We start from the raw sequence: 22,472 nt of genomic DNA, 5'->3' as shown, positions 1-22,472 counted from the left end.
TTTGTATGAGCCCTGGTGAGAAAGATAGTTTGCTAGTGTAAACATAGGCAACAGGAGCACTTGCGCACCTACTCCCTATAATATGGTCCGTGAAGGGATTCCTATGATGCAAGAATTCACCAGGTCCTCCGTCGACGTTTCATCCTAGGGTGTGGAATTGTCACTCAGGTTAGCAAATGCACAGCTTGTTTCAGAGCCTTTATGGTGCTTTCGTAGGTGAAACACAATTCTGAAGTGATGCGGGCACTCCCATTTAGGGAGTTACAGCGATCTTAAACAAACCGGTGCGGCCCGTGGACTGGGATGTAGCCACTCAGCCCCAACTCTCTCTGGCTGTGCGGTTGGGGTCCCTCGAGACCAACGACAACCAAGCACCACAACAACAGCCCAGGGTCTGCGCGGCATCGCTAGCAGTACGCACATACTGGGGCTGAGCAGACAGCAGCCCTCTTCCCGAACTAGTATCGCAGAGTAGAGATCACCTCTCTGGATGTCGGCAGGCCTCTGGCACAGTGCCCATGGTGCAAGAAGGCAAGCTGGGCTCCAGGCTCCCTGGTGCCCTGGCAGGTTGTCAGTACTGCGCTACTATGTTGGCTGTATTGACAGGGGGTCTGCGTCACCACAAAACAGCGCACAAAGCAGACAGACTCATGGGGAGGCACGTCGGCTTTCCAGTCGCTGGGCCTCACTGAGCAGGGTTCCATCAAGGGGGTGGCGATGAATGTACAGTGGGGACAGGAAGCAAATAAACACACCACTTTTATGGCCTCTCGAAGCGCAGAACACGCCCTAGGCTCTAAAAATGGCAACTCAAGCGCTCACCATGCACTGGGGAGAGAACAGAGGCCAGGAGCAGCAACAATGCTCACCCCATGCTATAAAGCACCTGGGTGGCATGATGGGGCAGGTAGGCCAGCACAATGAAGCAAGTGGCTATATGGCGGTTCCTCCTGGCAGCCCAGTAGTGCCTAACTAAATCAAAGTCAGGGAGCAGCTGGTAGCAAGTCAACAAGCAGAAAGCAATTCAGTGGGTCCTTTGGCTACCCATCAAGTAGCAGGCAGCAGGGCAACCACAGAAGAGCAGTCCAGATGAGTCCTTTGAGCAGTGCAGCAGTCCATCTGACAGAGGTTTAGTCCAAGTTCCAAAAGTGATCTGCCACATGGGGTCAGATCCCCTGTAATTATACCTTGGTGCCGTGCTTCTAGAAGGTAGGAGTAGTTTCAAGCAAGGCCTATGAAGTTCCAGGAGTTTCCTTCCTCCCCTGCCTTGGCTCCAGACATCAGTAGGGGGTTAATGAGCCCTTTGTGTGAGGGCCTGACACATCCTATACAGATATTAGTGTGCCCCGCTTCCCTCTCTCCCAGCCCAGGAAGACCATGCAGATGCACCCAGCCCCTCCTGTGTGACAGTTGTCCTGAAAAAGTATGCACAAAGTGTAGCTGCTACTCTGCCCTAGACGTGGATTGGAGTCAGGCTGCAAAACGCTAGAGTTATAAGCACAGAGAAATGCCCAGTTTCTAAAAGTAATCGACTTTAGGGATGAGGGATGCACTCCGTTTTATCGTAGCTTCTCACATCTTATCCATTATTTTCAGAGAGTGCGTGCTGATTGGTTGGTGCCCTGCCCAAATGGCACCTGGAAGAACATTCTCAAAACAGGGGCGACGTCTCGCCCCAAACCAAACGCACAGCAAAATTGTGCCTGTTGTGGCAGTCATATAATTTCTAAAAGTGGCATTTCTAACAATAATAATAAAAAATCCACCTAAACAGTAAGCAAGATTTTTCACTACCATTCTAAACATACCAAACATGGCAATGCTACTCCTTTGAGATCAGGAATTACCACTTAAACACATGTAAGGGGATTCCCAATGTTAGCCTATAGAAGGAGCAGGCCTCAAAGTAGTGAGAAACAAACTAGGTTGTTTGTCACTACCAGGACATGGCACACAATAAAGGCACATGTCCTGCCTTTTACCTATACAACACCATGCCTACGGGGCTACCAAGGGCCTACCTTAGGGGTGAGTAATATGTAGTGAAAAGGTGAGTTTAAGGCTTGGCAAGTAGTATTAAATAGCAAGTCAATGTGGCAGTAAACTGTGCATGAAGGCACTGCAGTGGCAGAGGCCTGAGACAGGTTTGAAAGGCTACTACTCTGGTTGGCGCAAGCAGTGCGGCAGGCCCACTAGTACCATTCAATTTACAGGCCCGGGGTATATGGGATTCCACCGTACAAGGGACTTAAATGTGAATTTATTATGCCAAACAGGTATAAACCAATCGTTGCCAAGCTTAAAGAAGATTATCCAACACCAACAATGCCAAAACTGACCAATCCTTTCAAGTTCAATTCATTTGTGGCTGCTTTAATCAATAAAGGCAGTAATCATTTAAAGTCTGTTTTTTTTTAAATAAAAAGTCATCATACAAAATGCTGTTGTTTTTTGTAACACACAAATGAACAAATGCAAAATTAAATCACAAATATTTTACCCACCAACAAAAATCACAACACAACAGTGGATACAATCAAAATAATTACAAACAAACTTTTAAAGTTTAAAGAAGAGAGCACATGCACTTTAGCACTGATTAGCAGTGGTAAAGTGCCCAGAGTCCCAAAAATAGGAGGAAGAAGGCAAAATGTTTGGGAATAACCCTGCAAAAACCAACATATATCAAACGTTTTTCTGGCTGCAGACAGTCCGGTTCGCAGAAAAACATTTTGGTATGTATCAAATCCAAATTGCCATTCAGTAGCATGTTACCAATCACAATTTTGTTTTGCGACCAAATACCGATTTGGTATTTGTAAAGGTGTCCCTTCCAAATGTCAAATCAGAATGGTAAGTATTAATGTTTTGAAACCGAATTCCAGTTGCTAAAATTGGCAAATTGGAAGGGGTCCCCTTGGGACCCCTTTCCATTTGTATATTTAAAAAACAAGTTTATTTAATAGAAGACAGCGCTCCATGGGTTTACTGTATCTTTGTAAACAAACAACATTTAAACAAAAAGAAACTTTTCTTTTTAAACGCATGACGTTTTCCTTTAAAGAAAACGGCTTGTATTTAAAAAAGAAAAATGCTGCTTTATTTAAAAGCAATCACAGGCGTGCTTTTCTGCAGGCCACAATCACTGTGATGGCCTTGATTTCTAATAGATCGCAAATTGCGACCTACCTTATTAATATTCATGAGGTAGGTCGATTTGCGACCCACTTGGAATCGCTATGTGAAACTCATGGAGTATAGCGATGACCTGATTGCGATTCGCAAGAAATCGTAATTAGGTAATCACTATTTCAAATATTGATACATCTGGCCCTTAACCTTAATGTCTGCCTTTTCTTTGAGCAATATTATTACTATTTCTTTACAAAAAGGAATGTGAATACAGAGATTCTCTCATTCAGAAGAAGGAAGTATGGCTGGTCGGGCCAAATGCACATTTGCTCCAGTAATTCCATCAGGGTGTTGTGCTTCAAGATGCAGGCATCACATGTGATGTCATGAGTGATGTCATTAATAATGGCATGTGGTATATCACGTGTGGAATCATGAACAGTACATTGGGCCATTATTGTTGTATAGAAAACCGGGTGAAACTGGTGAATTTTAGTGTTTGTTGCGCATTGATTCCTAACTATTACATCCCTTCAGTTTTTAAAGCAATGTGTAACGTTTTTTCTGGATGTTATAATATATTTTTCAAACCCTTTCTTTATGGTGCTCAAATAACAAGGTTAATCATGTTAGCAGTGGAATAACTGCCAGGTCTTGAATTGCTTCTGAACATCATGTTTATTATGTAAGAAAAAGGGGTGATTATTCCTAACAATAGAGACCAACACAGAAAAGGCATAGCCACCTGCGCAAGACTTCTAATGTATGTATATATATATATATATATCCCCTGGGGCATGCACAATTCTTTCTTTTATTTTTTATAGAGAGGGGGGCCGAGTAGCCCCCTCCCGGGCCATTTTTAGCCCCGGGGACCCCCATCCCCCGGGCATGCCCAATGCCTTAATTGTATTTTATTTTTATGGGAGGGGGTCGAGTAGCCACCCTCCAGGGCCATTTTTGGCCCTGGGGACCCCATCCCCCGGTGCCTGGCCTCTCCGTTGGGGACCGTGGGGGGAGACCCAATGCCCACATGGTCCCGCCGGATCCCCACCACCTGCAGGAGCCAGCATTGCTTTTATACAAGGGGAGCTGCTAACATGCAGCTCCCCTTGTGCAAAAGCAATCTGCTTTGGTTTTTGGAAGCGAGAACAGCTTTCCTGCTCACGCTTCCAAAAATCAAAGCAGGAGTTTGCTATGACAGGGCAGGAGCCGTGGTCCCGCCCTGCCATAGAAAACAATAAAGTCTCAGGGGTGGGCACCCCGGGACATTGCAGGATCCGGCCCTGAGGAGTGGTGGTCCCCAGGGCCATCAAGGGCTCCAGGAGGGGGGCCGCACAGCCCACCTCTGACAATTTCAAAGCCCCGGGGAGGTGCTGGTCCCCGGGGCCAGGGGTCCGCTACAGACCCCCGCATTGAAATGAGTATGTGCCCGGGGGAGGTGGTGGTCCCTGGGGCTGCAGGGGAGGGGCACATGCCCCCCGCATACAATTAAATGAGCCCCGGGCAGGTAGCGGTCCCAGGGGCAGCTTGGGGGGGTTGGGACCCCTACAGGCCTCCACCAATTAATTGCGCATTGCCCCCGTGACCTGGCTCACCCGGAGGCTTATATAAGATGAAGCGCGGAAGCCCGCGTTTCTTTTTTTTTTTTCGTCCGGATTCGCGCACCCAGCGCAAAATCGGTCGATTTTTTTTAATGCTTTTTTGGGCCCTGGGGGTTCTGTGGGACCTCCTGAGAAGGCCTAGGGGTCAGGGTGTTTGTACCCTCCCCCCTTTTCCTGTTTTTCACCTTTTTTAAAAACTTTTTTCTTGTGACTCGGTTACCGAGTCACAAGATGGCTGCCAACACTTCCTGGTTTGGAGTGTAGCCAATCAGAGTGAAGCTCATGCTTGGGAGGAGTTGCGACTCCTCCTCAGTGCTCAGATATCAAAAGTTTTCTTTTTTTAATGTCTCAGGAACTACTGAGCGGATTTACACCATTTAAAAAAAGGTCGCTCTCTGAACCAAGACCTACTGTTTTGCCAAATTTGGTGTAATTCCGTTCAACAGTTTGGGCTGTAGCCGTGTCTAAAATGTGTTTTGGGACCCCCCTTTTTTCTCGGCCCCCGCTTGACGAATCAACCCAAAACTTTCAGGACAGGAGCTGACTGGAGCGGGCCATTAGTTTTGAAACTTTCACGAAGATTCATCAAATGACGCCAAAGTTATTGGCAAAACAAAAAACGCTTTTTGAATAGAAACAAGGTCCTAACTATAACTATCTACAGGCGACCGCCAGTAGGTAATATATAAAAACAGATTGTATTTCAAGTCATAGTACAAATGTTTGGATTATACCACTGAAAAACTAGTTATACTAACTTAAACACACATAGTTCAACAAGCAAATGTCAATGAATAAACCTGCTCTAACACACCAGTTGGGTGAAACCATTTCACCAGCACTTAGGCTCTGCTTGGCAGTGTCACAGAGCACAGAGTCCTAATAACAGGCTCAAGCTTGAGGGAAAGGTGAAAAATGCGGTGTGGCCACGAAGAAAAGTTAACCTTGCTGCAGGCATTATGTATCCACAGACTCTGTTTGAAATCTTGAAACAGCAATCTGAGGTTAAAGGGCCAGAAGTACGACCCTTGCATTTTGCGACTCGCAAATTGTGTTGCTTTGTGATTCACAATTTGCGACTCCCAAAATGCAATTTGCAACAGTGTCTCAGCCACTAAACGATTCCTAATGGGTCGCAAATTGCCTGCCTCTTTAATATTCATGACGCAGGTACTATTTGTAACGCCATTAGGAATGGCCAGCACTCACAGGGATGGTGGCATGTTAGGGTCAGCAGACCACCATGTCTGTGACTGCTTTTTTAATAAAGCAGTTTTTTTTTTTTAAAATGAGCCTGTTTTCCTTAAGGGAAAATGGGATGCATTTAAAAAAAGAAAAATGAAAGTTTTCTGTTTCATTTTTAAGAGCAGGCAGTGGTCCCTTGAAAAATATTTTTGCACACACTCACAAAGCGGAAAGGGTCCCCTAGGGACCCCTCCCCGTTTGCAAGTGGCTTACCACCTACTTGAAGTTGGTGGTAAACTCTGAGTGTTTTTCGACCGCAAATGCAGTCGCAAAACAATTTGTTCATTGAAGTGCAAGTCACTGTTAGGAAGGGACGCCCTTGGCAAGCCCCTGGCATGCCCCAATAGTGAGTCGCAGACCTTATTTTGCGAGTCAGTAATAGCTTACCTACTCACAAAATAGGGTTTGTACATGGGGCAGACCAATTTTGCGGTCGCAAATGGGCTGATTTCCCGTTTGCGACCCCAAAAAACAGTTGTACATCTAGCCCTAAATGTTTACCTTGAGATATGGGTTGTTCATTCTTGGTAGTTGAGGTGTGAACGTAGGTGGTGTTCTGGCTCCAACATGATCACTATTTTAGACATGCCACTGCAAACTGCACTCCCTGTAGGAATGAGAGCCAATTATCAGTTTGATATGTAGGTTCTCGTTGGTCTTCAGTTTTAACATTCTCTGTGGTGCCTTGAGATAAGGTGCAAGGCTTCAGAGAGAATTTAAATGGCAATTGCATTGCTTGAGAATCAGTGTGCACTGTGACAGAAATACCAGACTTCTTTTGAAGATTAAAGCAGGGTGCATACATTAGTCACTGATCTAAGGGTAGCTGCCAAAGCTGATGATCAGGGATACAGGATCTAAGAGAATGATATATTGTGAGTCAGGTGACATTCATCCAAGCTTTCAAACAGACATAGTTGATCTTCCCCATCAAACCATGTCAATAACTCGGTGTCATAGGTATAAATCCAGAATCCTAATCCATGTACCAGCACGAGCAGTGGTTCCAGGTGCACATGAAAAAGGAATGTCAAGATGGCACCCAACATGGTAGTTGAGGTGAAATGGCCTGGTCCGACTCGCAGTGATCTTCACGACAGTAAGGACACAGACCAAGCCAATGATGCACCTTCAAGCTCCAAGCAGTTAATGGCCCTTCATTAAGATACCAGTATCTATGTTGTCTAAGGACACCAATGTGAGACAGATGAGGCCTCGCAGGTGTTCATCCTTTAATGCCTTTAACTAGTATTGCTGAATGTCGAAGATGCCTGCATCCTTAAGGGTCACAAAGACGCTCACTTGTCCATGAAGGCGCCATCAAGTGAGATGGTGCTGTGTGTTCCTACTGTTGTGGCAATTTGTTTTAGCATCACAGGTAAGAAGAGAAGCTCAGGATTGACAAAGGTGGATTTAGGTAATATGTACTTGGGCGGAACAAGGCGAATTTCTGATTCTTATAAATGGACTAAAACGTAATGCCATAGGTGTTATTCCTCTTCCAGACATTTATTATTATTATTGTTGCAGTCTTATATAGCGCTTAGCTGCCCATTGGGTTTCCCAGTGCTTAGGTGGAAGACTAAACAGCTTCAGGCGTGGTACTGGAGTTCTCCTGGTTTTAGGCACTTCAGCATGAAGTGGAGGATTAGATTAGCCAAGTTTTTAGCTTCCTGCAGAAGGCAAGTAGGAAGGAGCATAATCAAATGGATTCCGGGAGAATGTTCCACAATCTGGAACCACGTGCTGTGAAGGAGCGGCCGCCCATCCGGACTCGGTTGACTCTTGGAACTTTAAAAAGAGAGCTCTTGCTCGAGCGCAGAGTGCAGGATGGTAAGGATGGTATGGGGTGACAAGGTTTTGCACATAATAAGGCCCTGAGCGTGAGTGGATATTGTACATACAGCACAGTGCCTTAACCTCAATGCGCTTGTCCACTGTAAGCCAGTGGAGATCATGAAGAAGGCGGGACACGGAGGAGTCTTTAGGGGTATGGAACAACCTGAAGGCGTCTGGTCACTGTCTTATCTGCACTCAGATATTGGGTGTTTCCTTAGTACAACCTGGACACAACCATGGCCTGTATGACAGTTCTCTTGACTGCGAAGGGAAGTACCCGCAGGATCTCTTTAAGCCATCAGTGGCAAAGCATGAGGAGGCGACTTTGGTTACTAGGAGCTTCATGGAGAGATTAGAGCCTAACCAGAAACCAAGGTTCTTCACCTTGTGAGTGGGTGCAGGAGGAATTCCACTTGAGGAGGGCCAATGTTGGGGCCCCCCAGAATTGGGGATTCCAGCCTAGTACCATTACCTCCGTCTTGTCACCATTCAGCTTTAGGGAGTTCGAATGCATCCAAGTGGAGACATGACTGAGGCATGAGTTGAGATCTTCTGAGGAGGCGAGCTGTGCAGATGTTTATTACATCTGTGATTACAAGTTCAGTTGTAGTAGACAGACTAATAGGTAGAAAACGCCATTGTAGGCTTTGGAGGTGAATTACTAGGGACTTGTTTTCGTATTGGGGTTAAACAAGAGAACCTCAAATTTATCTCTTACGTTTCTAAAGAGAGATTGTACTTTTTATCAGCGTTCCAGTGATGCTGGAAAGAAAAAGAGGCTTCTGATGGTCAGAGGGGCAAAAACGGGGTGCCAGGGCGTGCAGACAGATGGTAGAACACTGATGCTGGGGGTGCAGGATCAAACTGTGGATGTCCAGCAGGATATTGAAGAAACATGGACTGCACCTCTGTAGCTGGAGAGGTGGAGACACACCCAACAGAAGCACAGTGGAGAGAGAGAGACAGAGAGAGAGAGAGAGAGAGAGAGAGGGAGAAAGAGGAGTTGGGTGGCCAGAGTAGAAAGACAAGAAAAGCAAGCGATGGGGGCAAGTTCACAGCTTACCCTGTGTCTTTCTTTCCCCTCTCTCCTCTGTCTCTGTGGGCGACCACTTCTCTTCAAATGGGCATAGAGTTCTGCTCTAACTCTCCTGCATTGACTCCATCTTGCTCCCTCCTTCGCCCTACCTTCCCTTTTACACTGCAGAGCATGTGCAGACATTGAATGGGAGGGTCCAAGCAGAGCCTGCATGTTGCCTGCTAGAACAGAAGACTGGCACAGCGCCCTCTGTAGCCTATTCCTGCATTTAGACTCTATACTGCGCTGCAGGAAGCAGTTAAAAATCACAGGGTGCAGCTGAAGTATGGACAGTGGGGCATATTATATGGCATCTACTCTAGACAAAGGACAAGATGGCATTCCGAAAAATCATTACAAAAATTGAACTTCAATGTGTGTAAAAAAAAGTCTCTTAACTAACTAAAGCCTGCGAGATAATTACCTGGACAGCAAAAAGAATCCCCGAGCCCCCTGCGCCCACACTTCCACAGCCCTTGCACAATTCAGGCCTTCCTAATCCCACACGTGACCTCTCCCACAAGAGGTGCTGAGGGTGGGTGCAGAGCAAGGGGGCGCCTGCACTCAAGTTCTCCTGTGGTTTCTGCACTTGCTGGGGCAGTCATGCAGTAGTCCAGACATGTATGGCAGATGCATTACACACCCGCTCACCACTACCACTTGCCCTGCATACGCAAGGCATACAGTGGTTCAGAGGGCACCTAACTGTACAAACTAATGTACAAGTTATAACTGGAAGCAAACTTTATGGCACGGTCCCATCCATGGAAAAAGAAATACTGATCATCGCTGTAGGGTGCAAACGTCTCCAGTGGTACCCAGTAACTTAGCATCTGTAGGAGAGGAAAGCTACGCATCCTTCCTGTAATTATAATGGCTGCTTCTTCACCTGTCTGGGTGCAGGGTCTGCCTTTCTTAAAGCCTGCAGAAGGAGCTTAGGAGCAGCTGCAGCTCTTCACCGGGGCTCGCTTCAACTAATTCTTTTATCCTCAGATATCAGGCTTCAGAGGGATTTGTAAGCGAGGTAAAACTCGCAGCCTTGTGCTGTGATCAGAGGTAAATACCTGCGTCTCTCCTTGCTGTCAGTCAAGTGAGTGCACGAAGGGTGACACTCTGTTGGCAGCAGACCAGGCTCTGGGAGCTTAGTCGTCTGAAGTAATCAATATGTCCTTGGCTCGTCTCTCTTCTTTGGCTCAGAGGGTCGGGGGAAATGAAAAACAATTTGCAAACTGTATTTTATTTTATTGCCTTTGATGTCTGTGCATAATGCACAAGCTCCCTTGCAACTGCTTCAAAGTACTGCACAGTTATCAGGGTTAGGGACGCAGCCGGGGTGGAAGAAGACATAGGGCCTGACTAACATCTTGGAGGGCGGGTTACTTCGTGACAACGGTGACAGATATCTCGTCCACCGAAATATAAATCCCATTATATCCTATGGGATTTATATTTTGGCGGGCGGGATGTCCGTCATAGTTGTGACGGAGTATCTCGTCCGCTGAGATCTAAATCAGACTCGTAGTCTGCAGAGACATATAGGTAACCAAGTATCATCGACATTCTTGAGCTCGACAGCTTTACAATTCGATACCTTTGCGACAAAAGGACCAGATACAACTCAACCCTCAAACAATTAAAAGAGTCACGAATAGAGTGACCAACAACTATCACCGATTTTTTTGACAAGCATAGGAAACGACTCCCTAGAGAACATCTTCAAAAGTTCTGATACAACGAATACAAATGGTCACAGAAACAATGGTGACTTGTCAAAAGAGTTACACCAGGGAGCAATTAACGAACCACAAAAACAGAGAACAGGAGGGGAGGACGTTTGCTCACATTCCCCTCAAGCAACAAACGATTTAAAACGACCTAAAACAATAAGTACAAGTATTCTTCAAATATTGGCGCAAGGGTCTATTCTATCACAGGACCCACCTTTCAAGGAGTCTAGGTTGGGCCCCGCCGCCTCCACACCACACAATCTGGTGGAAAATACCGACAACCAAAGAATCTGGATAGAAGACAGCACCAGTTACGGAGGAACAATCAGCAAAGAAAACATGCAGCTGCCTATTTCCATCTCATCAGCAAGTAAGACTTCACTTCCAGACAAACTGGACGGTCGCACAGGTAGCCAAGAGCCCAATGTTCACTGGGGGAACGCACTAATAAGTACGCTTGATCAGGCTACAAGGGCGCTCAACTATCAGTCTGACAAAATGGACGTACAAATTGACCTCATAAATGTAATCGCAGAGCATATTGCACTCATTAGCTACAAGACTGACACAATAATATCCATTTTGGAAAACAGACCAAGTGCGGGGGGTCCCTTAAACAATTCCTTAAACCGCACCTTAAACAAACTTTTAACCAGCAAATGAAATATCGACCCTTCACCAACTAATTGCGAATGTGGGAGTATTATCGAGAAATTAGCATCTCTCCCAGAAATTTTAAAAGAAATACTAGGAGTAGTAAAATCAACAAACAATAGAAAAACCAACCAAGACTTACCAGACAACAAAAAAAAAAAACTTAGAAAAGATAAAAGTATTGACTCAACTACTCAAAGCAAAAAGTCTAGTAAAGGAGAGGACAGATCACTTAACCAATTAGACCTTGCTGAGAACCAAAAGCCCAAAACTTTCAAAACACAAAAGGAGAACAGACTTTCTTCTGGGGTAAGAAAAAGGTAGGAAGTTTAGGACAGGCTCCAACTAGGCCAACAAGCGAAGGCGAACCTCTTAAGTCTTCCCGAGGAAGTCAAATAAATCGCAAAGACGACATAGAATCAATTCTATCGTTTATACCTGAATACGTAACAAAAGGCAGGCAGGACACACTCAACAGAGGGAACATAATAAAATTAATCAACGCAATTCCAGAGCTAACGGGAATAGATTCTCGAGACATGGTGGCCGTGGAATTTCGACAGAACAAACACTCTCCAGACATAGAAGACTCCGTGACCACCTGGGCCTCAAAGGACAAAGCAGCGAAAATCTTTGCTAATAAAGGATCGTTTGAGCACTGGGGAATAACTCTGATTCAACACAGATGCCCTAGATATCCATATCCCCTAACTGGAGGCACTTCTTCACCAAAAGGGACTGACTCAACTGGCCGTAAGCAGAAATCATGTCTTCGAGGTGTCCGCTCCACTACGAGGAGAAAACCCCTGGTACAACGTACACTCCTCCAACCCAGCCCTGCAAAAAAGGTCCTCTTAGTTTAGTCCAGGACTGGTCGTGGATTCCCTCGACACTGAACCAACAGAGTCCCTAAAAGAGACGCAACATTATTGTTAAACAAAACTATCCATAACCTACACACCGAAAAAGCTCATCCAGAAACAATTAATTTGTGCTCATGGAACACACACAGTTTTAGTAGTATGGACCAGGACCACGAGACCCAATCCTTTTTACAAAAACACGGCATACTTCTCCTACAAGAGACCTGGAACCTGACACACCTTCCAATTCAAGGTTTTGCAGAACATCACATATTGGCTAAGAAGCCGTCCAAGTTTGGACACCCATGTGGAGGGCTATCGACATCCGTATCACAGAACTTCAATTGGGAAACTGAGATGTTGGACGTGGGGTTAAGCTGGGTTCAAGTAGTAAAAATTACCAGGAAGTTGCTACAACAATTTTTAACAATAAATGTCTACATTCATCCCGACCGGTCAACCAAAGAAGAAAAAATGAAAACATTAGCCAAACTTATTAAAGTCCTACAGAAATCAAACGAGCAATGCCCACTGATAATTTCAGGGGACTTTAATTCCAATCTAACAAGAGACGGGACACCTAGTTGTAAACAGACCACAAAATCTGGATTGGGATATGAAGCAACTTTTTTGAATAAATTAGAATCACAGGGCTTGAAAATCCTTAGAAGGGAGAAAAGGGGAAACTCAACAACAGGACCAACCTACACAAGCGGGAAAGTCAAGTCCACCATTGATTTTACATTAATTAGTAAGAGTATTACAGACAGCATTGTAGACTACGACATCGTCCAGCGTATAGAAAGCGATCATTTTCCCCAAATTATCAGAATGAAAACTGCGGTGACCAGGTCCATCAAGATAAATTCCCTGTCTCATTTTCCGGAGAAATTTAACTTGCGAAAAATCAGATGGAGAGGTGGAAAAACCAAAGAAATTCAGGCAACAGCAAGCAAATTTATGTCAGAATGTGAACAACAAGAAGACGGAGACCACGTTAAACACTGGGAAATCCTGGTTGAGGTTTTAATCCTTAAGCATTCTGCTCTCCCAGCCGTACACAAAAGCTCAAAAATTTTAAAAGAACCATGGTTCACTGAAGAATTAAGACTGGAAAAAAAAAAATATCCAGGGAGCTATGGAACGTTCACACAACCAAAAAACATGGAACTAAATCAAACCACACTCTGTTAAGGAGTTTGAGAAAGAACTATCGAAAAAAGCTGTGGGCGGCGAAGGCCAAACACAAAGACTCAATGTGGCTAAAGCTCCTATTAGCCAGTAAAAAGCAAAACTCTCGGGATTTCTGAAGGATCATAAACAATTTGAACAAAGGTGAAGAGATGTCTCATGACCCCGGTATCACTGCAGAAGGCTGGGAAGACCATGTAAGGAGCTTTTACGCAACAAAGGACATTAGTTCTTTTAAAAACATGCTGTGGGCTCCAAAAGAATCGGTTCTGGGTAATCAAGAGGGTTCACAGGAAAGATTTAAAAAGTTTAATGACCCGGACAACGAAATTCGGGAACACGACCAGTCAGTATTGACATCCTGCAAAAGTGTAACACAACTTATACAGAAACTAAAACCCGAGGGCGCACCCGGTCCAAATGGACTACCGACTGCTGTATTTAAATCAAACGTGGACTTTTGGTCTAACCACCTAACAGCTTTGTTTAATCAAATCTTTATCCTTGGCCGCATGCCAACATCGTGGAAAGGAAATATTATTCACCCCATCTACAAAAAGGGCAATAGAAGAAACCCAGGGAACTATAGGCTGATTTCTCTAATAGACGTGGAAGGAAAATTGTACGCCTCATGCCTTTTGGAGCAGGTTCAAGAATGGGTAGAAAATAACAACTTGCTTCCCATCTTTCAAACTGGCTTTAGACAGGGGATGGGGACATCAACAAACCTGACGACACTGGCTCTGCTAATGGAGAGAGCCGAGAAAATGAACCAACGACTGTACGGGTGTTTTATAGATATAAGAGCAGCCTTCGACCGAGTGAGCAGGTCAAGATTATGGGAAAAGCTTAAACACTGGGGGATGCCCAGGATGCTATTAAACGCAATAATCTGCCTTTACACCGACAGCTTTACAAAGATTGTCTCAAGGAGGAAAGTCAAATGGAAAGCGATCAATAGGGAGGAGTTTGTAGAGTGGAATGACCTCCCAGATGAATGGATGTATGTGAGAAATTAGGTTAGGGGGTGAAACCCCACTCATGCAGCAACCACAATCCTTGCCTGGGTGAGGAAAATGACAAATTTACCTGTGCTCAAACCTCTGGTATCTTGGCAGAGGACAGACAGGTTCAACTTACCGTCAACGTGTAAAGCATTTATGCTGCACCTCCAACAGTGATAAAGTGAAAACACAACACAAGAAAAATCCCACACTTATTTTGAAAAATAGATAAAAATTTAATAAAGGATTTCAGACAAAACACCAAAAATCCCAAAGCACCACTTGCAGCAATCTGGTCATGCAAGACCGTGAGAAAGTCACAATGCAGGCCAACCGTGAGCGAGCACCGGGCGGACACAAGGACCAAATCAGAACTGCTGAAACGTTACCTTCTCAGTCCAACGTAAAGAGTCCCAATTGAAGTGGATGGGGCTCTGAGGATGGACCATGGACGGTCATCGATGTAGCACGAAGGGCTAGCCTGGCATCATGGATAGACGTCGCTGTTGTGCGAATATCCTGTTCTCATGGTGAGATCCGTGGCATGAAGCGAGGGGTTGTTTGAACTTCACATTGGCAGACTGTGCAAGTGACAAGGTTTTGGCACCAATGGGCTTGTATGAGTTTGCGAAGAGCCCAGAAATGTAAATTCTGCCTCTCTGAGGCCACACCAAGGGCCCAGTACCAGACAGGCACCACTTGGAGGTTAGGAGCTTGCTGGATCTGGGTGCTAGGTCTGTGGTTGTGAGCCTGTTATGTCCCTGTGGGTCTGAACAGGAGTCCAGCAGACTAGCTCCTGAAGTCACTCTGGAAGTCCTGAATTTAGGGGCAGGTCCACATCACTCTGACTCAGGCAGGAAGACAGTAGGGCATCAATCCAGCAAGGCACCAGTTGAGCAAGGCAGTAGTCCAAGAGGAAGCAGTTCAGCAGTGGCAGTCCTTTCAGCAGCGCAGCAGTCCTTCTTTCGGGCAAAGTCTTCAAAGGTCCAGAAGTGTACTGAAGAGTTGGTGTCTGTGGTCCAATATTTATCCCTGGTGCCTACTTTGAGGTTGGAGAATCTTGTAAATGTTTCTACCCCTCTGAGTTATCAGGCATCCCATTCCTCCCTGTTCTTTGCACCAGCTTGTCTGGGGTTGCAATAGACTAATGGCAAGCCTTTGTGAGAGTGCTCAGGCAGAGCCTTTGTGAGATACAAGTGTGGTAGGTCACATTTTCTCCCCATAGTTAATTCAGAGTGGTCCATCCAGCGAACAGTGTATTACACCATCCAGGGGGATTGTCATTCCGGGATGGCCAAGTACCCAGTCAGTTGAAATTGGAAACACCATCCAAGTGGATTGTCATTCTGGGGTGGCCAAGTATACGATCAGTTGATATGGGGACAATCATTCGAAAGATAGTCAGGAGCATCGTCTTGCAGAGCTGTGTGTAAAAGAGGTTTCTACTTGTACACATCATAGTTACACTAACCCTTCTATTCTCCAATGCATTAATACAGAATTGACATATACAGCTGATTTGCCATAAGCATGTACTGTATATTGTCCTGTAAGTCGGAGAGTGCTGCATTGACATGAAATTAGACTGGTGTATTTTGATCGCAACAATGACAGTGTTTTCACTTTGTGGTAGTCAAGGAAACTGATGTGTGGTTTCTTGTTTTTTACCAGTCTGCTTAACATTAAGTTTGAGCCTCTTGCCTGCCTCATCCCAAGATATGGATTCCACTTTTACATAACTTCAAGTAACATCGAAGCCCTTATTTATTTAGATAGGAACTGGATAGTTATGATTGCCACACTGGATAGTGGGGATTAGGGTATGGATGAGTGGCATCTGGCCCAAACTGAACAAAGATAAAGTGGATTTCTTCTCTGTGGGTGGGCACGGCATGAAGATGAAGAATTTGCAGATGTAGTTCAACTCCTCTGTAAGAATATGTCCATTCCCTAACATCACCGATTGGGTCTAGGATTGAGAATAGCAATGTCCTACCTGAGTTTGCCAAAGTACTTCCTTCCACGGCTCATGTCGGAGCAATATTTAGCAAATCAGCTACCCTGGTACCGGAAAGTTTAACCCAGTATGACCAATGTTGAGATCTCTGCACTGGCTCCAAAGGATGGCCAAGGTGGCTTTTAAAGTCAGGTGCATCGTTGATTGAGTTCTGCTTAGTCATGCTGATTTATTTATGCATTTATGTTTTGGTCCTTGCACTACTCTACTGGGTTTAATTGTTCATCCACCACGTTAGGAGCACAGGCAAGGTCAGGACTTCACTTTGCTCAACCCCACCCTTTGGCACTGTCTTCCACTCTTGCTACATACTGCCTTTCAGGATGAACTAAAATACCTTAATCTTCACCTTAGGCCCCTGGAAACAATCTTCTGGTTGTAAAACCCCTTACCAAACATTCATAATAAATTGCCATTACATATATCTTTTTGCTACTCTGGTCCAGGTCTGCAAAAGACACAAGCGTCTGAAGCTCCCTACACAGGTATTGTTGAGTGCCTGCAATTTCATAAAGCTAATGTCACCTTTGTGGATTATGGGGTTCTGGGTGAGCACTATCATCATGCTTAGGATCAGACAACTCGGGCAGATGCATGTTTTGAATTACATGAACCTTCTTGCCTTAAATTGTTCTTGGCAACAATAGAATGTCTCAATTTTCTGACGTTTGGGAAAGTCAACTATTGGAATTACAGAAGCAAGCTGATTTATGGGCATTATACATAAGAACATTGGTTTGTTTCAGAATAGATCTGTAGCAGCCTACGGACCGAGTGCATAATAGGATTGTTCATATCAATATGATATTCTGTGCCTATCAGGCCTTAAACATGTATTACTTCACCATATCACTATACAGGGGTGATGGAGGAACCTGCGGGCAGAATGTGGACCACCTGACAGACAGTATACTGGAGAGTTACCCTCTTGGCTCCAAGACCTGAGCGTGTGAGCATCAGTTTTCAAAACTGCTAAAACCAGGACTTAATGGGTGGAAAATGAACAGTAAGCAAGTGGGGAGGATTGAGATAGGAAGAAGGATGTCCATAACCCACTACTACAATTAGAAGTCTAGTTTCCCTGATGGTGGAGGAACGTTTTAGGTTAAATCCTTTCTGAAACCCTGCTCGCTGATTAAGGGAATTAGAATGTTATCCTACCAAGCTCCTCACAACTCAATTCTATTGTTGTTACTATGCAACGACAATCATCATGTCCAATTGAGTGGGTCTTTTAGCTTTCCAAAGTAGCAGAGATCTGGAGTGAGCTCAAAGGAAACTAGATTGTTTAGCTCTGGAGAGAGGTGCTGGTCACATTAAGGTGCAATAAGCTCTCTTCAGAGTGGGTCAAGCAGGAGAATTTAAAGATGAAAGCACTCAGTGATTGGTAATTACCCAAGACCCAAGATGTTCAGCAGTGTGACCCAGCTCCCCCCTTTCTGGAAACTGCTATCCCAGAGGCCTTCGACTGTGAGGCACAGTATGACCTGCCTCTCAACTAGCCGACTTCCCTGGATAGCACAGTTACTCCTACCAATTACCAATCAAATCTCCACCTCCCAGAACCCATTTTTCCTTCATTTACTACTTTAGTCAACTCCAATAACAATGGAAAATGTATCTTATTCTTGTGGCTTTCCTTTCACATAGATGTTTGACCTTGCTTTGTAGGAGCAAGCTCCTGTTTCCTTCCTTTCAGAATCCTGTGTGTGGCCAGACCAGGCAATTGGGGAGGTTGGTGTTATAATGAACAATGAGCAGCAGCAGATGGAATGGGAACATCTTTTTTTTTTTTTAAACTACTGAAAACGTACAAACGTGTTATTAAAAATATATAACACAGATGAAGTGTAAACAAAAATCCAATCCCTCTATTAATTTTTCATACTAATATAACTATATGCCGGGAATTTCAAAATTGTATCACTTTCATTGTAGAGGTAAGTGCATTATATTTGTATCCATTTTAACTCTGAAACGTAAGCTACTGCAATGAAATAGAACATAAGCTGCAAGTAGAGAAAAAATTCCCCTCCTTTTGTATTAAACAGTTAAACTTTGTACAACAGAGCAACACCTTTAGCTTAATTACAATTATTTTACCAAATTATGAAAACTTTTCAGCAAAAGCTGGTTTCCTTTTCCAGTCAGATCAAATGCAGCACTGACCTCTCCTGGTTATTCAGCACAATATCTTGGATTATTTCAGTACAAGTCCACCTGCTTTGGTTCTAGATTACTTGGGTCCAAGCCACAAAAATGAAATGAAGGTGGATTTAGACGCCCGGCGCCCGTACTACCATAGTTGACCATTTGGGACTGGGAATCATATCCTACAACTCGATCCTATTGTTGCAGTAAAGACTATGGCTTCAGGTTGCATCAGTTTCTCTCTGCCTAAATCTATCAACTGAATCAAATCAATTTTATAAGCCTTTGATGGCAGATCCCACCACACTGAACCTCATCACACACACAATCGCACCACATCTTATCACACCCAGCTTCTCTACTCTATACTTCACACCTCCCCACCACTCTCTACTTAACACAACTTTTCACCATACCCACCTACTCCACACAACCCATTATCACAATTGGCTTCACCACTCAATAACACTCCCCACTGCACTTCTGTGTATAATACACAACCCATGTGGTATCAAAAAGTAAATTCTCAGGATTCCACTTTTCATAGAGGGAGTATTTGTTTGGGGGTACTTGTTTAGGGGGTACTTGCTCATCTCAGGAAAGGTATTCTTATGAATTATCATGACGTCTTGCGTGCATTGGTGTGGGCCTAACATGGCTTGCATTGCATTCAAAACCGCCCAAGCCTTGGTATTTTCTGAGTCGTGGTTAGAGAGACAATGAAGTACCAATAGCTTGGACATGTTAAGGCTAACCACCACCCCGTCAACACCTGTCCTCTCCAGCAGGCCATGTAAAAATCAGGTGACAAGTGCTCGACCTTTTACATGGTGGACTATGGCTGGCTTCTGGTGTTGGCAGAGGTGTGGATGCCACCATCTCACTGACAGTATTCCTTCCTCTACCATACTTTGTATTTGGCTACTGGGTAGTGATGCCTTTAGGGAGGCTTCTGCCACCCTGTACCATGGTCAAGATCTAAGCCATGGATTTGAAACCCATTGCCGCCATTCTGTGTTCCACAAACAAACAGAAATATAGCTATATCTCAAAGTGTTGAGTCTTCAGGGAAGGTGAAGATGGGTGTTTCTGATGCTAGAATCCATTAAAGTCAGTAAGGCTGAAACAATGCTCGAAAGGTGATGAAGTATAGTTGTGCAGGTGATCTCAAGGAGGCATTTGACTTGCAGGGAGGATGATGGGTAAGTGACATTGTCCAGGTGAGGATATGTTAAGAAGTATATGCCTGGAGGGCGTGGTCTGGAGGCTATCAAGGTGGATTCTGCACAACTCTCTTTTGCTAGAGGTCTTGGAGTGCGTTTTGCTCAAAAGTAAAAAAGTGAGAACGAGCAACGCCAGCTGGGAACGTGGGAAACGCACTGGTGACTTCTGAGGATGGGAAGGCTAGTGCTTATGAGGGAATAGGCTGATTGGAGAAGTCTCGATGGCTGTTGGGATAAAGGCAGTCGGGACCCGGATTTTTGAGACTGACGACAGTCCAGGGGGAGCAGCGAAGTTAAGATCCATCGAGAGTTTGGATGGTGGGCCACGAGATGAGCAGCGCCAGAGCTGACCAGGGGCACAGGAAGGGGATGAAAGTTTTCACTCCCACGTGCCCTACTCCTCCCCCGAACGGTTGGGTGGCACTTAAGGATATGGCTGGAACAAACCGTGGAGCCTCTCCACTTCAAAATTATCCTTATGGAATCACCACCTTTAGGTTGCATGTGTGGTATGTGCTGTGTGTCATTAAGCCGTTAATGATCATCATTTTGGAATCACGGTAGTATGACATAATACTTGCTGTTCCTATCCCTCCATCATTAGAGGATTTATAAAATGTGGTCATAGCAATCCTTGGGTCCCTCATCATTAAACCCCCCAAATCAGTGAGTTAAGGTGTAAACAGAACATGTTTCGGATTTCATAGGGATAATTTTGAAGTTGATATAGCAGTAGGGAAGGGACACCATTTTTAACATGGCCGCTCTGCTCATTAGGGAGGGGGGCACCAGGGACGAGTATTTTAAGTCTCTTTGCATCCTTTCTATCTGCGGTATTATATTTCGCTCCCTCACATGGATGTGTTCCCATTGCCTTGTACACTCATAGGCCCTTATTTACAATGACATTTCGGCGTGCAGAGCTGTGCGAAATCTGACAGCGCCGCGCTCCAACATTTCCAAAATGCAGGGATGCACCATACTTACAACAATGCAGCGCTAAAATTAGCTGCCTAGCTCCAACGCGGGCACCCTTGTACCATAGTGCAATCGTGGCTACGTTACAGCCAATGATTGTTTATGTGCAGGAAGGTGTTCCTTCCTGCACATAAACAATTCATAATGGCAATTTGTTACTTCTATATGTGCTGCAGGATGTGGCACACATACAAATAGCAAATCGTCACTAGTTGCAGAAAGTAGCAGACACACATAGGGAAACCCTGCTATTCATCGATTGATGAAACTGCAAAAGAGGCAGCTGCACTAACACCTCATGTCATGTCCTGTCTCCTTTTGACAGTAGCTCATCACTCCCTTGGCTCACGTACTTTTCGGCAGATGTCCCAACCCAAGGGATAAAAGGCCTTTGGTGAAACTGCATCTCTATCTTGAGGAGTAGGACCCTGATCAAGAGGCTACTATTTTAGTCTTGCCAGCAGTATGTTTTGAGGTAGCTTGTTAGGGGATCAGCACCCATTTCAAGTTCACCATTTTAGGGGTCTTTGGGCCCTTAACCAAAAAAACAAGACAATTGACTCCCCTATGGGGTGTATATGATGGTTTTCATTCTGTTATTTAGTGGAATTTATGCAGTATTACATCTTCTGTAAAAGGGCAGTGAACTCCATATGCGTAGGAAAGTGGGTTACTGGGTGAGGGAGGTGAAGCCCTACTCAAGCAGCAACCATTATTCTTGTCAGAGTGAAGTCGCAAGCAAACCTGAAATGAAGCTGTGTTAAACCCTCTAAGGGCCTAACAGAAAAGCAGCCAGGCTTTACTTAGAGGCAATGTGTAAAGTATGTATGCAGTACTTCAAACAGTAATAAAGTGAAAACACAACACAAGAAAAATAGAGTAAAATGTAAAAATTATTTGATACCAAAATAACAAAAATACAATCAGTAGAAACGGAGATATGGAGCTATAAATATGTAAGCGAAATCAGTGGCTAAAAGCTGAAAGCACCAACTGTGGTTATCTGGTCATGTCAGAGACCAAGTTAGGCCGTCTGAACAAACTACCTTAAATCCTGGTTGCTGATCATTGCGAGATCCCACGTCAGTGATGCCTCATGCAGCGGTGGTTCTGATAACGCTGCATGGGTGCGATATGCGGTCCTGTATGATTGTCGAGGATGCCGTCAGTGGGAGAGGGGAATGATGGATTGTGTTGCGGCCCTGAGTATGTTCCAGTGACCAAGATTAATTCAAACATTCCATTCATCTCTTTTTTGTGTACTTTAGTGTGCCACCCTAAGTTGGATGGGTATGTCCAGACACAGGTACAGTGTGTCATTGGAACTAAGCTGTACAGATCATACACAAGAAATCTCAGTGTTTCTCTAGTTTTCAGAAGCAGCCCAGCTTTGGACATGGGACTGTTTTCAGCAGAACACTCACCTTTGTGCTGTTTGCTCCCCTCAGAACTCGTTGCTGAGATTGCTGTCAGACAAAGAGCGGGAAAAAGCACGGACCGCCTTCTTGTTGCTGGACCAGGACAACGACGGACTCATCAGCGGTGGGGAGTGCAGGAGAGCCCAGGCCGCGTGGTTCCGGAAGCACCCCAAGGAGGCCCCATCATGCAATGTCAGGTACCTGATCCCTTTCTGACGAGTCTATTTATTGATGTACCCGTGGAGGCTCATCAAGGGGCAGATTTATGTTCCCTGGCGCATCCCTGCAAATCAGCAGGGATGCGCCAGGAAAGATGCGTCACGAAAGTTTACCCTTGCGCCACAATAGATG

General features: G+C 44.9%; 1 protein-coding gene across 2 annotated transcripts in view; it reads left to right on the top strand.

The window, feature by feature from the left end:
* PHF24 (PHD finger protein 24) overlaps positions 1-22,472 on the top strand; it is a 477,165-nt gene that overhangs the window by 429,287 nt on the left and 25,406 nt on the right. For both annotated transcript variants that reach the window (XM_085628310.1, XM_085628303.1), the window contains exon 6: positions 22,152-22,318. In XM_085628310.1, the coding sequence (XP_085484436.1) occupies positions 22,152-22,318 (167 nt within the window). The remainder of the gene's footprint in view (positions 1-22,151; positions 22,319-22,472) is intronic.

The sequence above is a fragment of the Triturus cristatus genome, chromosome 2_1 (assembly GCF_964204655.1).
Source record: "Triturus cristatus chromosome 2_1, aTriCri1.1, whole genome shotgun sequence".
NCBI classification, from domain to species: Eukaryota; Metazoa; Chordata; class Amphibia; order Caudata; family Salamandridae; genus Triturus; species Triturus cristatus.
The sequence above is the reverse complement of the archived record's forward strand: the minus strand, read 5'-3'. Positions and strand labels throughout refer to the sequence as shown.